General features: G+C 45.0%; 1 protein-coding gene across 2 annotated transcripts in view; it reads left to right on the top strand.

The window, feature by feature from the left end:
• The window catches only part of PKP2 (plakophilin 2), a gene marked incomplete at both ends in the record, with an annotated part of 88529 nt that overhangs the window by 68972 nt on the left and 2472 nt on the right, over nt 1–17085 (top strand). Inside the window, 5 exons of one of the 2 annotated variants that reach the window (XM_080705954.1) lie at nt 3396–3513; nt 4966–5130; nt 6444–6617; nt 10432–10585; nt 15120–15309. In XM_080705954.1, coding sequence (XP_080562080.1) covers nt 3396–3513; nt 4966–5130; nt 6444–6617; nt 10432–10585; nt 15120–15309 — 801 coding nt within the window. The remainder of the gene's footprint in view (nt 1–3395; nt 3514–4965; nt 5131–6443; nt 6618–10431; nt 10586–15119; nt 15310–17085) is intronic. The other variant, XM_080705955.1, reaches the window with a different exon arrangement.

Consider the following 17085-nt stretch of genomic DNA (forward strand, 5'->3'; position numbering starts at 1 on the left):
TTGAGTATTAGTTCTTAAAAAAATACTTTAAGATAGATATACCCATTTTTATAATTATTTGATATTCCTACGGTGGTATGATAACGAGTTAGCTTATGTCTACCGGCTTCAACGTATAAGTGAAGTGGTATAAAATAATCTTCCCTTATCTTTTATGCTTCGGGATAAGTAAGGTGGGAACTATTTTCGATAGGCAGGAGGAAATACTAAAGCAGTGGGGTTCTGTGCACTTTCTGTCAGCAAAGGTATCAACTGTCAGAAACCCCTGATAAGTCCCGTTTTGAGCAAGTAGAGTCTGGATAATACCAAACTACAAGACAACAGCTAGTGCTTGTGAACTGGCAGTACTGCCAAATTGAATTACCATTGTAACCCAAAATAAACACCCCAAAGTTAAACAAAACTAAGTTGTCCAGCTGCAGGGTATGGAGTGGGCTTAGCTGGTGATCAAAGCTGATCTTTCGATTTGTGAAGTTTAAACCTTTGCTGTTTCTCCAAGTCAGAGGTGGAAAAGGTCAAAGAGAAACTAAACCCATGATAGCATTGCCCTGTGGCTGGGGACACATGGCACTGGATGGGTGCTCTATCCTGGGCACCCTGAGCCCAATCCTGACTTTACCACTAATTTGCTGTCACTGGGAAAAAGTAACTTAAACTCTTTGGACTTTTGTTTTTTCATGTGCAAAATTGGGAAAGTAGAAAAATATGCTTTTTTAATTGTGGTCTAGTTTCTTAAGATTCTGTGAGTCTTAAAGAGCTCAGAGTGATCTTAACAAAAAGCTACAATATTGTTTTATTTCCCGTTAATGAGTTCATTGTCCTTTTTAATTGATAATATGTCAAATTTCTTCATGTACATAAAATTAAATAAGGAAGTAAATCTTTAATTTGAAGAACAAATTGAGAACCAAAGTCACAGAAGGGGTTTTGTTAAAAGAGACAAGAGGATCAGAGTTCTTCAATAGTCTCCACTACTTAGGCCCTTTGCAACTCAGTGACACCCTGTTTCAAAAATAGAGAATAAAAACTAGGGCTGGGGGGGTAGCTCGGAGGTAGAATGCCCCTGGCTTCCATCCCCAGTACTGCAAAAAAAAAAAAAAATATTGTATCAATTCAAGAACTATTTTAGCTCCTCAGCTATTATGTTGAATCATGAAATTATCTTTTTTTATGATACTGGGATTCCTGGAAGCCCTTCTAACTCTGGGCTACACTCCCAGACCTATTTTATATTTTTATTTGGAAACAGGGTCTCTTAAGCCAGCAGGATCCTCCTGTCTCCGCCTCCCAAGCGTGGAGATTGCAAGCATGCGCCACCACGCCCGCCCGGCGATGAAATTGCCATTTTTGTGGGTTAAAAGCAGCCAAGTATTGTTGGCTTTATAGAGTTCAACCTCTAGATGGATCTCTATGGGGCTGTAATCTACTCTATACTCCCCATTTCTTTTAGTCCATGATATAATACTAGACACATTTGTTTCTTTGTAAGCAGTATTGGGGGTCAGAAAGGCTTTCTGAATCAATTAATGCATCCAAATGTGTGGGGGTGGGGCGGGGTGTATTTATTTGCAGTACTGGGGATTGAACCTAGGGGCATGCTGCCTCTGAACTATACCTCTAGTCCTATTTTCTATTGTTTATTTTGCAACAAGGTCTCACTCAATTGTGGAGGGCCTCACTAAGTAGCTGAGACTGGCTGTGAATCTGCGATCCTCCTGTCTCAGCCTCCCAAGCACGGGGATCACAAGCATATGCTTGCCATGCCTGACTAGTTATGTTATTTTAAAGGTAATAATAATAAGAAGAAAAGACTTAGGTGTGGTGGTGCATGCCTGTAATTCAAGTACTTGAGAGGCTAAGACAGGAGGACCACAGGTTTGAGTCTAACCTCAGCACTTAGTGAGGCCCTCAGCAACTTGTGAGACCCTGTTTGAAAACAAAAAATAAAGAGGGCTGGGAGCACAGTTCAGAGGTAGAATGCCCCTGAGTTCAATCCTTAGTACATACACACAAAACAATAAATAGAAAGAAAGAGAGAATGAGAGAAAGAAAGAAAAAAAGAAAAGGAAGGAAGAAAGGAAGGAAGGAAGAAAAAAAGAGCAAGCTACCCAAAAATGTTCTGTTTGATTTTCCGAATGACATTGAAATGTTAAAATGAAAAGGATATCTTAAATATATTTTGGATATTCTACCCACCAGTAAAAGAAAACAGTCTGATACGTTTTACAGGAGTAATTGTTATCCGTTGAAGTTGGCAGAGTGAAGTAGAGGGTTCTCAAATATTTTACTAAAATCCTGAAGATGACATTTTACTATGTTTGTTGACAGGGATATTAACATTTGGGGGGAAAATATTTTTAAATGGTTAATACTAACAAGAAAAGCCTACTCCCCCGGAAGGTAGGACAGTGATACCAGAACATGGACGTGACCTGCGCCCGCAGCAGGCTCAGCAATGCACTGCTCGCAGCGTTTGATAATCTCCATCTCTATAAGGAAGCAACCTCCACTGTAGACTTGGTTACTGTTTATAGAAAGGTGTCGTGGCGTCACGAAATTAGAAATAGACTAAGTACAAAGATATTTATAGGCCATGCCCTTGCCTTAACACACTAGGGACTCTGTTTTTTTCTGACCTCTCTCTCTGCCATTTTAGTTCGAGGGCCATCGCATTTTAGAGCATTTGGTTTAACATTTGTCAATAGCAGCTTATACCGAAACCTCCAAAAGCTAATACCAAAATAATGCAATCCAACATCCTGTCTTTACACCTGAGGAAAGTGAGGCCCAGAGAAGGTCTGAGTTATTTAGGGGTAGATGTCGGGAGTGAACTGGGACTTGGACGTCCAGGGCGTCACCGTGTCTAATGTGTCATTTGTTCTTTTAGTTGCAAAACATTTGCCTCGGGTCTGCCCTCTCAGCCAGGCTGCTTGTGCACCCTCGCACCCCCAGTGCTTGGGAGGCTGAGACAGGAGGACCAGCCTCAGCAATGGCAAGGCTTTCAGCAACTTAACCAAGACTCTGTTTCAATACAGAAAACGAAACAGGCCTGGAGGAGTAGCTAAGAGGTAGAATGCCCCTGGGTTCAATCCCCAGTACCAGAAAAAGAAAAAAACAAAAAAAACAACAGGGTGAAGATTAAATAATGCTTCTACCTTGCAAGGAAGCAGACAAAAAAAAAGAATGGGCTTTATTATGTGATTTTGGGATATACTCAGAAGTTGCGTTCAGATGTGATGACCATTGGGGCTGACGGGCTGATGGGCAGGACAGCTCTGTCACTCTCACGCAGATTTACCCTCCCCAAACTCCAGAGGAATCAGCAATAAAGCTTTGAAACGAAGGCCTGTTGGATGCGCAGCCTAGAGCCTAGCATTCATTTATTTTCCTGACAGAAACTTGAGCTCAGCCGGCCCTGACGGGAGGAAGGTGATGCGGAGGTGTGACGGGCTCATTGACTCCTTGGTCCATTATGTCAGAGGAACCATCGCTGACTACCAGCCAGACGACAAGGCAAGTCCAGCTGCTCAGCCCACAGACTGACGGGCCTCAGAGTGTCCTTAGACCAGCTGCTTGGGATTAGATTTACTCACTGACTTGTGTGCTGAACCTAAAACTTTCCTGGCATGCTTAGAAATATTAAACTATCTCCCCTTTTTTTTTTTTTTACGTACCCAAATTTCCAACTATCTGTTTAGCAACTGTGTGGACATCGAAAGGGAGCCCAAGTGCTACATGTTCAGGAGTAACTTGAAATCATCTCTTCCCTTGTTCCCAAACTTTTTTTTTCCAGGTCTGGGAATGGAACCCAGGAGCATTTGACCTCCAAGTTTACACCCCCTGCCCTATTTTTAATTCTTTATTTTGAAACAGTGCCTTACTAAGTTGCAGAGGGCCTCACTAAGTAGCCGAGGCTGTCCAGGAACCGCGATCCTCCGGTCTCAGCCTCCCGAATGCTGGGATTACAAGCGTGCGCCACCGCGCCCGGCTTCTTGTCCCCAATCTTGATCCTCCTGTGTATAATAAATATCACCATCCAGCCAGACACAGGGCGCATGTCTGTAATCCCTGTATTTGGGAGGCTAGACAGGAAGATTGGAAGTTCAAGGCCAGCCTGTTAAGCTTAGTGAGACCTTTTTTCAAAATAAAAAGGACTAGGGATAGCCGGGTGTGGTGGCCCATGGTTGTAATCCCCACGCTTGGGAGGCTGAGACAGGAGGGTCCCACAGGTCGAAGCCAGCTTCAGTTGGCTTAAGAGACCCTGTTTCCTGATAAAATATAAAACAGGTCTGAGAGCGTAGCCCAGAGGTAGAAAGCCCCTAGTACCACCCCCCCCCAAAAAAAAGGGACTAGGGGTATAGCCCCAAGGCTTGATCCCTAATACCAAAAAGTAAAATTATCACCACCCACCATCAGAAGATAGAAGTCTCTGAATAATCTTGGCTGCCTCAGCTTCCCCACATTGCAAAGCCACTGGGTGGCAAATCATATACCTTCTACCTCTAAATTGTTTAGTTAATCCTCTCTTCTCCTGTACTACCATTACTGTTTCAGTTTGTGTGTCTTTTATTCTGGTTTTTTATTGCTCCCTATTCTCCAACTCCGCTGACTAAGTGCATATAAATATAAAAGCCATTCTGTACATACTCTTTGAAAAGTAAACTAGAGGGCTGGGGGTGTATTTCCGTGGTAGAACATTCACCTAGCCTCCAAAGGCCATGGGTTCAACCCCCAGCACTGCAAAGAAAGTAAAAAGTAAACAAGGAAACCTCCCCATTGTTTAAGAAATGCAGCCTCTACTTCTTAGCAGCGTAGCCACGACCATTCCTGATCTTACCTTAGCCTTCCCCGCCATGCTGTAATTCCACTCACCCCAGGTGCCCACCGTCCAAACCCTGAAACGCGTCTAGTCAGCCCAGTGACACCAGCGTGTTTGTGACCAGGACTTACGCCCTGTCTCCTCAGGCCACAGAGAACTGTGTGTGCATTCTTCACAACCTTTCCTACCAGCTGGAGGCAGAGCTCCCGGAGAAGTATTCCCAGAGTATCTACGTTCAAAACCGGAATATGCAGACTGACAACAACAAAAGTATTGGTTGCTTTGGCAGTCGAAGCAGGAAAGTAAAAGAGGTATGTTGGGAGGTTTTTGAGAGACAGACAGGGAGACAGAGAAAGAAAAGAGAGTGAGTGTGTGTGTGTGTGTGTGTGTGTGTGTGTGTGTGTGATTGTGTGAGTGAGTGTGTGTGTGAGTGTGTGTGAGTGTGTGTGAGTGTGTGTGAGTGTGTACGTGGGAGTGTGTGTGAGTGTGTGAGTGAGTGGGTGAGTGAGTGTGAGTGTGTGTGTGTGTGTGTGTGTGTTTCTGAGTCCTTAGTACATGTCAAGTACTATTTTAAGTTCTTCTAACTCCTTATAGCAACCTTATGGGGTATATGTTATCAATGCCATCGTTCACCAGTGAGGAAACAAAGGTAGAGAAAAGTTAATGAAATTGTCAGGATTCATTCAGCAGCTGAGTGGCGGGTAGAGTTCCACGCCCGCAGTCCGGCTTCGGATGTGCAGTCTCAGCCCTTAACCCCCACAGGTGGACATCCTCAAGGTTGGGGCTCACCTCCATGCCATGTGGCAGAAGTGTATGCATCGTTTAAACGTTAAGACAGCCCTGACATTTGGCTTTGGGCATTTTTAAAAATAAACTTCAGACACACTAAAAGCAAACCTCCTAGGAAAGAAGACGTACTTACCCCTTGCTGACACGAGCACTACAAAACGCACCCTTCCCCCCTGGTACCTGAGTGTGGGGAAGCCGCCCAGAGAACCCTGCGTTCCTGAGGGCTCCTCAGGGCTCTGAGGGAACAGGCCTAGTTTTCATATGTTCAGAGCCATTTTTTTTTTTTTTTTTTTTTTTTGGTGGTACTGGAGTGGAACCCAGGGGCTTTCTACCACAGGGCTATACTCCCAGACCCATTTTATATTTTATTTGGAAACAGGGTCTCACTGAGTTGCTGAGAGCCTCACTAAGTAGCTGAGGCTGGCTTCAAACCCGTGTGATACTCCTGTCTCTGCCTCCCAGGCGCGGGGATTACAAGTGTGCGTCACCACGCCCGGATTCAGAGCCATTTTGACTAACTCAGCTTTTAGCTCAAAAAGCAACCTGGAAACTATTCTCAAACAGCCTATGCTTAATTCTCTAAATTTACTCTTGCTGTGAAATGTGATTATTATTATTATTAGAAAGAAATATGGGGTATTATTAGAAAGACATAATGATTGTGAATAAAAAGTAACTGAAAACGAGACATATTTGCTTTTTGATTTCTGTTCCGGGGCCTTTTGCTGTAAGAGTGCGGTGGTTTAGACAGTACTTCCAGTGTGTTGGTTTGGGTGTGAATTGCAGGTGTCACTCCAAGAGCACTCATTCTGGGTTCCCTCCTGGGTGTGTTTAGCAATACCAGGATGTGCCGATGCCAGAGGAAAAGAGCAACCCCAAGGGCGTGGAGTGGCTGTGGCACTCCATTGTGATCAGGATGTACTTGTCCCTGATCGCCAAGAGTGTCCGAAACTACACCCAGGAAGCATCATTAGGGGCTCTCCAGAATCTCACGGCAGGAAGCGGCCCTGTGAGTATCATGCTTGTTTTCTACTTCTTAAAATAAGGGCTATCGACATACCTATATTAGGTCCATACACAAAACAGTGAGATGTGAGCAAGTGGGTTTCCTCGCTTCAGTCAAGACAGTTCTCAAGAATGCCAGACTAGCCAGGCACGTGGAGCACATCTATAATCCCAGTCCTTGGGAGGCTGAGGCAGGAGGATTGCAGATTGGAGGCCAGCTTTAGTAACGTAGTGAGACGCTCTTTCAAAATAAAATAAACAGCCGGGCATGGTAGTGTACGCTTGTTATCCCAGTACTTGGGAGGATGAGACAGGAGGATCTCACAGGTTCAAAACCAGCCTCAGCTACTTAGGCTCTTGGCAACTTAATGAGACCCTGTTTCCAAATAAATATAAAATAGGTCTGGGAGTATAGCCCAGAGGTAGAAAGTTTCTGGGTTCCATCCCCCGGTGCCACAAAAATATTAAATAAAAATAAAATACACAAATAAAATAGGGCTGGGAATGCCTCCACGTTCAACCTCCAGTACTAAAAAAAAAAAAAAAAAAATAGCAAGCTGACTGGTAACATTTAGTTTCAGATGGAGATTGGAGGCCAAGACTTGGCAGAAGTACCACTGTGGAGGCACACAGTGTGTCTGCCACCGTGTTTGGTGACCAGGCCAGGATACGGAAGACAGAAAGCTACAGAAAACCCACATTGCAATTTGAGGGGCTGGGTGAAAAATAAACTCGGATGACAAGATTGTTAAGATTGTTGGAAAGGTCATACTATGGGATGGTTCACATACCGCAGTACAAATATGGAGTTAAGACAGCCGGCCATGGGGGTGCACATCTGTAATCCCGGTCCTCGGGAGGCTGAGACAGAAGGATCACAAGCTCGAGGCCAGCCTCAGAAACTTAGCAGGGCTTTCAGCAACATAGTGAGATCCTGCTTCAAAATAAAGAATATGAGGCTGAGGGTGTAGCTCAGAGGTAGAATGCCCCTGGTTTCAATCCCCAGTACCACAAAAAAAGATGGTGGGGGGTGGGCTGAGACAGGAGAGGATTGATGGCTCCAGCTATGTGGGGGGCAGTTTCCCATGAAGGCACTGGAGGCCCGCTCCTCAGTGACGCTGGGGCTGGAATGCAGGGCTCTCCTGCTAACCGAGCACTCTGCCACCGGTCTACACCCTCAGCCCATGACTGAAGCTCCCGGTGTGGGCAGCGGGGAGCACGTGTGCACGGATGACAGGGAGACGTGCTGGGGCCTGGCGCTGCCCAGTCCTGCTCAGCGCTGTATCTGGTGGACGCAGGTTCCATGTGACCATGAGACCGAGTGACCGATGCCTGCAGGAGATGCATGGCCGTGTCTGCGGGAACTCTGGGGACTGTGCGGTGATCAATTTGGCCATCTACCTGGACAGGAGGTGGAGAGGGCTGTGAGCCAGCTCCAGAGCCTCCGGGGAGAATGCCACAGTGACGGGAGGGAGGCCTGTGCCTGTGGGGGAAGGCAGCTGTCAAGACACACAGCAGGGAAGAGAGGAATCTCAGCCTAGCCCCGGCCCAGTGTCCAGGAGTGTACAAAATGAATAGCTTTCTCCCTAGATGGCTGAAAGCCACCAGTGTAACAAATAGCTAAGCAAATTAGCAAAAGACAGTAATTCATTTTTACTAGAGCAAACATTTTTTTGTGTGTGTGTGTGATACTAGGGATGGAACCCCGGGGCTTTCTACCTCTGGGCTACACCCCCAGACCTATTTTATATTTTATTTGGAAACAGGATCTCACTAAGTTGCTGAGGCTGACTTCAAACCTGTGCGATCCTCTTGTCTCAGCCTCCCAAGCACGGGGATTACAAGTGTGTGCCACCACGCCTGGGTGAACAAACATTTCAAATTAACTTCTTTAGGAGAATCTAATAGCAATTATGGACCATTTCCCTGGGAATGTTGCCTGTATATCCAAAAATAGTTTTAGGGATCTTCTATCCCCTCCTTGCAGCCTGTCCTGGACCCTATGTTAAGAAATCTATCTAAGCCCAGCATGGTGACACATGCCTGTAATTCCAATACTTTGGAGGCTGAAACAGGAAGATCGCAGGTTTGAGAACAACCACAGCAAGTAGTGACACTCTTAGCAACCTAGCAAGGCCCTGTTTCTCTTCTCTTCTCTTCTTTCTCTCTCTCTCTCTCTCTCTCTCTCTCTCTCTCTCTCTCTCTCTCTCTCTCTCTCTTACTAGAATGGAACACAGGGGCATTTTGCCTCCAGGCTACAACTCCAGTCCTGTTATTCTTTTAAAATTATTTTTTTCTTTGAAAACAGGGGTCTCACTGAGTTGATGAGAGCCTTACTAAGTTGCTAAGACTGTCCTCAAACCTGCGATCCTCCTTTCTCAGCCTCCCAGGTACTGGGATTACAGGAGTGCCCAGCGACCCTGTTTCAAAACAAAAATAAATATAAATAAATAAATAAATAAATAAATAAATAAATAGGGCTGGAGGTATAACTTGAAGGTAGGATGCCCCTGAGTTCAATCCCCAGTACCACAAAAGAAAAGACAAGACTGAGTTTTATTTATAAATGAAGAAGTTTTTTTTAAAAGATATAAAATGCCAAAACTTGACAAAGAAAACACAACCAAGCCACCAACCAGTAAATAAATTGAAGTAGTAATCAAAGACGTTTCCCTTTAAAATGTCTCCTCAGCTCAGGAGGCCCTCTGTGTGAACAGGAGTCTGTGTCACCCCGGAGGTGAGCAGGGTGACAGCTCTAGGGCTACGTTCTACCAAATCCACCAAGATGAGCTAATGCCTCAGTTACACGGAGTTCAAGAAGATGGAAAAAACACGATCCAACAAACTGCATGATGTCATAGTCACCTTGACTTTAAAACCTAGAAGGGCAATACAATACAAGAGAAGGAAAAGACAGGCCTACTTTTTATAAAGAGATGCGGCTTGGAAGATGGAGACAGGAGGTCACAGGTTTGAGGCTAATGCATAGTAACTTTCAAAGTAAAAACTGTAACCGGGCACAGTGGCTCACGCCTGCAGTCCCAGAGCTTGGGAGGCAGAGATGGGAGGACTGCAGGTTCCAGACTGACCTCAGCAACCGAGTGAGGCTCTCAGCAACTTAGGGAGACCCTGTTTCCAAATAAAAACTTAAAAAACGGGGCTGGGGTATATCTTAGAGGTAGAATGCCTCTGGATTCTATCTCCAGCATCCCCCTGCCAAAAAAATAAATAAATTTTAAAAATAAAATCAGAGTCGGGTGTGGTGGCGCACACTTGTAATCCCCGCGCTCGGGAGTCTGAGACAGGAGGATCGCACAGGTTCGAAGCCAGCCTCAGCTACTTAGTGAGGCTCTCGGCAACTTGGTGAGATCCTGTTTCCAAATAAAGTGTAAAATAGGTCTGGGAGTGTAGCCCGGAGGTAGAAAGCCCCTGGGTTCTACCCCCACTACCACAATAAATAAATAATAAATAAATAAATAAATAAATAATAAAAATAAAATCAGGCTGCGTGTATCGCTCAGAGGTAGAATGGTGCTGGGTCCAGTCATAGTACCACAAAACAAAACAAAGCAAGCAAACAGACACACAGATGCAGAGCATAATAGCTAACTAAATCCAACATTGCATTTAAAAATATTTAAGTTGTTTAATCCAGCAATCACATTGAAAACCTATTAGGAATTTAAGAAAATCTCTCTAGCCTGGTTTCATCACAGTCCTAGTTTTTAACACCATCTTCCTAAACCTCTACTAACCTAGAAAAGATATTACCTTGACATCTAAACTGACAGCACTCAGGGACGTGTCTCGCAACACAGATGCCGACCTCGGTGGCTCAGACGGTCGTCCAGAAGGAAAACGGCCTTCAGCACGCCCGCAAGATGCTGCACACCGGGGATCCGAGCGTGAAAAAGACGGCCGTCTCCCTCCTCAGGAACCTGTCGAGAAATCTTTCCCTGCAGAATGAAATCGGTGAGTCCAGAAAAGTGTCTGCAGGTGATATGTACAATTGGGAATACAGATGTCTACAATATTCTTTTTGCAGTGACAGAGTAGAAAGATAAAAGAGCAGAAGGTGATAAATTACGGCCAGGCGCTTGTGATCCTAGCACTTGGGAGGCCGAGACAGGAGGGTCGCCCGTATGACCTTAGCAACTTAGTGAGCTGTCAACCACTTTTGAGACTCTTTCCAAAAATAAGAAAATGGAACTGGAAGTGAAGCCCAAAGGTAGAATGCCACTGGGTTCAATCTCCAGTACCAAGATAAATAAATAATATATACAGAAATGTTAGACTGTACTAATGGTTAACAAAATAAGTAAAATGTTTGATAGTTTTCACCCACATAGCTGTGGTTCAGGGTGCTGTTCATGGGATAACCTCAGCTTAAGCACTGCTGTTCCAGAATATTAAGAAAACATGCAGCAGCTTTTGTACTTTAGAAGCCTGGCGGTGCGTTCAACTTGAAAAAGAAAGGACAAGCCAGACGTGGTAGTGCGTGCCTGTGATCCTGGTACTTGCGAGGCGGAGACAGGAAGATTGTAGGTTTGAGGCCAGCCTCCGTAATTCAGTGAGATCCAGGTTTTTAAAAAAAAAAATAAAAAGGGCTGGGGGTGTATCACCAAGGTAGGTTCAGTCTCGGTACAAGAAAAAAAGAAAGAAAGAGAGAGAGAGAGAGAGAGAGAGAGAGAGAGAGAGAGAGAGAGAAGGTAATCACAAAAGTCAAAATAGCAGATTTGGCATAGACAGTTTTTAGTCTAAATACAGTGATGCATATTTTGTTTTGTGTTGAGATGGTACTTAAGACAAAAACGATAACTATGGTATGTTATCAGATAACGTGATTTTTCACTCATTTGCTTATGCTAAGAAGTGTCTAATAAATGTTTGTTGAATCAAGAAAAAAACAAACACATGAGATAATAAGAAGATAATGCTAAAAGTCAGCCTGTGTCCTAACTCAGTAATATGATCATTTGTAACAACCTACATTACGTTTTTCACAAAATTCCACTAAAATTATAAGCAAGTTTTTGTTCTTTTTTTTTTTTTTTTTTTGGTGGTACTGGGGTTCCTGGAAGCCTTTCTACCTCCGGGCTACACTCCCAGACACCTATTTTTTATATTTTTATTTGGAGACAGGGTGTCTCAAGCCAGCGCGACTGGCTTCGAACCTGCGCGGTCCTCCTGTCTCCGCCTCCCGAGCGCGGGGATTAGCAGGTGCGCCGCCACGCCCGGCCTGTTCATTTCTTTTAATGGACTCACTTTGAAATCCCCGCACATGCACAGCACCAGGGATGTCGACGTTTGTGCCTCGGGTTTACTCGTGCCATTTCAGAGACAGCAGCACGTGGACGGGGGGGTCCACACGATGGTTCATGCCCATCATGAACATACGGAGAGCTTGGAAATTTTCCAGTGGATCTAAAAGAACCCTTGCCGTGGGCACTCTACAAATTATGCCCGTGTTCTCTTCACTGTCCTTTGTGGGCTTTGGCGCTACACCTCAATAGAGGTGCGTAATCCTTTAGCTTTTTTTTTTCTTTGCCCACATGAAACATGGCCTGCATCTTTAAAGCATTGCCAAGGTAAATTACCACAGTCTCATTATTCATGTGCCTTCAGGACAGAACTGCTGCCCATCCCAGCTTCTGTGGTCCCCTAACTGCTGTCTAGTAACCCCGTGGTTTATGTAAGGCCCCCCACTGCTAACCTTCCCTCTAAAGGCAACAGAAAAGAGGGTTTAGAAAGATAAATGCAGTTTTAAAATTCCAAATCAATTTTACATAAAATGCAATATATTTTTCTACTTCTGAGCTACACCCCTAGCCCTTTTTATTTTTTTTTATTTTGAAACAGACTTTCACTAAGTTGGTGAGAGTCTAAGTTGCTGAGGCTGGCCTGAAATTTGCAATCCTCCTGTCGGAGCCTCCCAAGTGCTGGGATTACAGGCAGGCATGTGTAACCATGCCCAGATTAAAATGTATAATTTAAGTAATAAGACCCATCTTTCATAGCCAGGAATGAGAATCAGACTGAATCCTGCTCTGTGCTGTGCCTGAGAGGTTTCTATGGCAGGTAACTTCATATGCGGACCTAGGATGACATCATCACAGTTTACCTAGATTTACAGGGGGAAAAATCGAAGCATATTTTTTAAAAGCCTGAAAACAAAGAAATAAACAAAAACCTGAAGACAGGCACCGTGAGAATAGCAAATGTCACAGAAGAGACCTGGTTACATACCGCAGTGCTGCCAACCACAGCTGCTCCGCACCTAGAGACGAATAATCACAGCCTCACAGTGATTCTCAGCGATCAGATAAAGGCTGTGTGTGGACCTGGGAAGACCTTATTCAGGCCCAAAGTCCAGATAGATAGATATGAAGATATATGGAGAGATGTGTGTCAGTATCTATCAGAGAGCCTGGAAACCAGGTCTCACTAAATTGCTGAGACTGGCCTCGAACCTGCAGTCCTTCTGTTTCAGCTTCTCAAGTACTGGGATTACAGGCATGTGCCGCCACGCCAAGTTCATCCTTTCTCTTTCAAGATGCATATTTTTTCCAGAGGGGAAAAAGAAGTATAGATAAGGAGATAAACACATACCCTCTCATATAATATTGTGGTATCTAATTTGATTATATAAACAGTTGTACTTTTCTAAGAAAAATAAACATGATAGAAAATGTTAGACTAATTTCTCCTCCTCCTCCTCCTCCTCCTCCTCCTCCTCCTCCTCTTATTCCTCCTCCTCCTCCTCCTCCTCCTCCTTCCTCTTCTTTTCTGATACTGGGAATGGAACCCTGGGGCATTCTACCTTCAAGCTACACCCCTAGTCCTTTTTATTTTGAAATAGGGTCTCAGTAAGTTGCTGAGGCTAGCCTCAAACCTGTGATCCTTCTATTTCAGCCTCCCAAGTACCGGGGTTACAGCCATGCGCCACCACACAGGGCTTCTGACTTACTTAATTGCCGCTTCCCCTGGGCTGTGACTGGGTTTTGACCTTAACGGTGTCTGAAGAGGTGGACACTGCGAGGCAGGGGGGCTAGCAGGGCTGCTCCCGGGCACTGTTCTCGGGGGCAGCTGAGCTCTCACCACCTCTGCCGAGACAGTGGTCGGGCATCCTCTGTGGCGCAGTTGTCTCAGACTCACCTCCACCTGAACTCAGTGACAGCCCGGCTCCTGCTCCCAAGGCCCTGGGTTCTATGGCTTAACCTATTGTGAGCAGGAAGCTTTCTGCTAATAAGTATCTGTTGAGAGCCTACTGTATGCCAGGCACAATTAACCTGCATTAACTCATGAATTTCCTGAAAACAACCAGTGCAATAGGTACTGTTATTACAGAGGATTACAAGCTGGGGGTGCCGCAGAGAGGATACGTAGCTTATCCAGGCTCAGAGCCATCGAGTAGCAGTGCAGGACTCTAAAGAAGCCTGTGCTCTGAACACCGTGCCACGCGGCTTCACAAGCACTCAAGAGGAGTGCGAGGCCTTTCAGCAGAAGGTGTGTCTGTCTTGCCTGCCATCAGGTCCAGGTGGCCAAGGCGCGCATCCTTCTGTGCCTTTTACTGAGCACCTGTCCATCAGAAGAGTGACCAGTGCTGGAAACACAGAAGTAAGGTAACTGTATTCAAGGGACCTGTCCTCCAATTGAAATCAGACAGGCACATACTAGTTACAGTCCAGCATCAGGGAGAAGGAAGTGGGTTCAAAGTGCCACAGGAACGCAGATGGAAGAACGATAAAATTGCTTAATATTTTTGTGGTGATGCGGATGGAACCCAGGGACCTTCTACCTCTGAGCTACACTTGTACTTCTGCCTTTTTATTTTTTATTTTGAAACAAGACTTTTGCTCAGGGGCTGAGTCTGGCTTTGAACCTATGGTCCTCCTGTCTCAGCCCCTCAAGTGCCGGGGTTACAGGGATGGGCTGCTGCACCCAGCCTGCTTTTTCTAATTTTTAAGGTAATATCTTTAAGGTGTATTGCCAGAAATGGAATTACTGAATTAAAGAATATGAAATTTTAAATTTTTTGACATTTCTGTCAGATTGCTTTGTCAATAAATTTCCAACATGCTGAGCCCAAAGCAGCCCCTTGAAAACGCTTACTCAGATCTGAAGATTAGAGATCTGAGTAAGATCAGTCTTCCATGTATTGTTGACCAACTGTGTGTGGTCTTTTTTTTTTTTTTTTTAAAGTTCTTCACCCAAAATGTAGTGGGATCTTAGACTAAGAAAAATTTAGCTGGGCATGGTGGTACATGCCTGTAACCCCTGTACTGGGAGGCTGAGACAGGAGGATCACAGGTTCGAGGATAGCCTCAGCTACTTAGTGAGACCTTATTTCAAAATAAAAATAAAATAGGGCTGGAGGTGTAGCTCAGAAGTAGAAAGCCCCTAGGTTCAATTCCTAGCCAAAAAAAAAAAAAAAAAAAAAAAGGAGGGTAGCAAGAAAATAAAGGTAGATCTTCTTTATTAAGTGTTCTTTTCTTTCATCTTGTAGCCAAAGAAACTCTACCTGATTTGGTTTCCATAATTCCTGACACAGTCCCAAGTAATGACCTTCTCATGGAAACTACAGCCTCTGCCTGTTACACATTGAACAATGTAATCCAGAACAGTTACCAGAATGCACGGGATCTTCTGAACACCGGGGGCCTGCAGAAAATCATGAACATCAGTGCAGGAGACACGTAAGTCCTTCAGGGGCTGACCGTCAGTGTCTCCCCTTTCCCTACCACCACTCCCATGTAAGCAGTCTGGCTGTGAAGAGCCACCATTCACCCTGGCCACAGACACTATCGTAAAGCTCGGCCAGAGCATGTGATGATCGGGCAAGTGAAGAAAAAACTTTCAGCCGAGACATAAGCTGTCCATTCTCTTCTAAATATCCAGATCTAGTCAGACCTCACAGCTTCTCTCCAAAGTGTAGCATTGTACTGACCTCATGTGAATAGGTTTTGCACACTGCTGTGACTTAAGAAAGAAGCATCGTAGCCAGGCGTCGTGCCAGCCTCGGCAGTTTAGGGAGACTCTGTTTCAAAATAAAAAGAGATGGGGGTGGCCGGGCGTGGTGGCGCACGCTTGTAATCCCAGTATTTGGGAGGCTGAGACCTGGAGGATCGCGGTTCGCGGACAGCCTCAGCTACCTAGTGAGGTCCTCTGCAACTCAGTGAGACCCGGTTTCAAAATAAAGAATAAAAAAGTAGGGCAGGGGGTGTAGCTCGGAAAAAAAAAGAAAAAGAAAAAAAAACGAGCTGGGGGTGTAGCTCCTAGGTAGGACGCCCCTGAGTTCAGTCCTATACCAAAAAAGGGGAGGGGGGAACAGACAACAGGGGAGTCTCGTGGGCAGGGAAATGTCCCCTCCGTGCTTAAATATGTCACACCAGGCAGCTCAGACGGGGCAGAAGAAGCGGCCGAACAAAGTCTCGCTTTCTCTGTTCCGTCCCTCCCACTTCTCTCTCCCTTTGACCTTTTTGGGAGTGAAAGGTCAAGTGCATATTGGTCCACACATTCTCACCCAGTACTGTCCCCTTATAGTGATGGGATGGGAAGGGGGCTTGAAGATCGTTCTTTTCTTCTTACAATTCAGAATTGTTTGCATTGTTGCAAGTACAGATCATTTTATTTATTTATTTATTTTGGGTGCTGGGGAATAAACCCAGGCTCTTGTATATGACGGGGAGGTACTCTACCACTGAGGTACACCCTCAGTCCTACAAGTCAGTTTTGTAAATCACAATACGGGAAATGCTACAAGAGCCTGATTTTTTTTTTTTTAATACTGGGGATTGAACCCAGGAGCACCTGCTCCTAGCCCTCTTTAATTTTTATTTTGAAACAGGGTCTCACTAAGTTACTGAGGCTGTCCTTGAACCTGCAATCCTCCCACCTCATCCTCTAAAGTACTGGGATTATAGTCATGCACCAGCACACTCAGCCACAACCCTTTTTAATTTTCTCCTATGATATGAGGAGAAAGAAAACAGGGGAAAAAACCACAACCTTTATTTCTTTGTTTGAAAAAATTCAGCCACGTGCTAATCAGGTGGTTGAAGAGAAATTTATCTAAAAAGGCATTGATCTTTCATCAAAAATGGAAACTTGTCTTGTGTGTGAGGTACTGAGGATTGAACCCAGGGACATCCTACCTTCACGCTACATCCTCAGCCCTATTTTATTTTTTATCTTGAAACAAGGTCTCTAAGTTGCAGTGGGTAGCTGAGGCTAGCCAGGAAACTGTGATCCCCCTGTCTCAGCCTCCCAAAGAAACGGAAACTTTAAGACACATGTAAAAGCAGAACATCAGCCTTCTCTCACCAGGCATCTTTGGAAGAGTGACACTGTCTTTAAGTTCTGTGTGGCAATCCCCGACACACTGCGGTGATGCCCAGGGAAGACAGGGCGACCTAGAAGTCCAGCTCCTTCCTTCAGATCGCCCCACTTGTGGATCATTAGCCAAAATGCTT

This window comes from Muscardinus avellanarius (assembly GCF_963383645.1).
Source record: "Muscardinus avellanarius genome assembly, chromosome: 11".
Lineage (NCBI taxonomy): Eukaryota > Metazoa > Chordata > Mammalia > Rodentia > Gliridae > Muscardinus > Muscardinus avellanarius.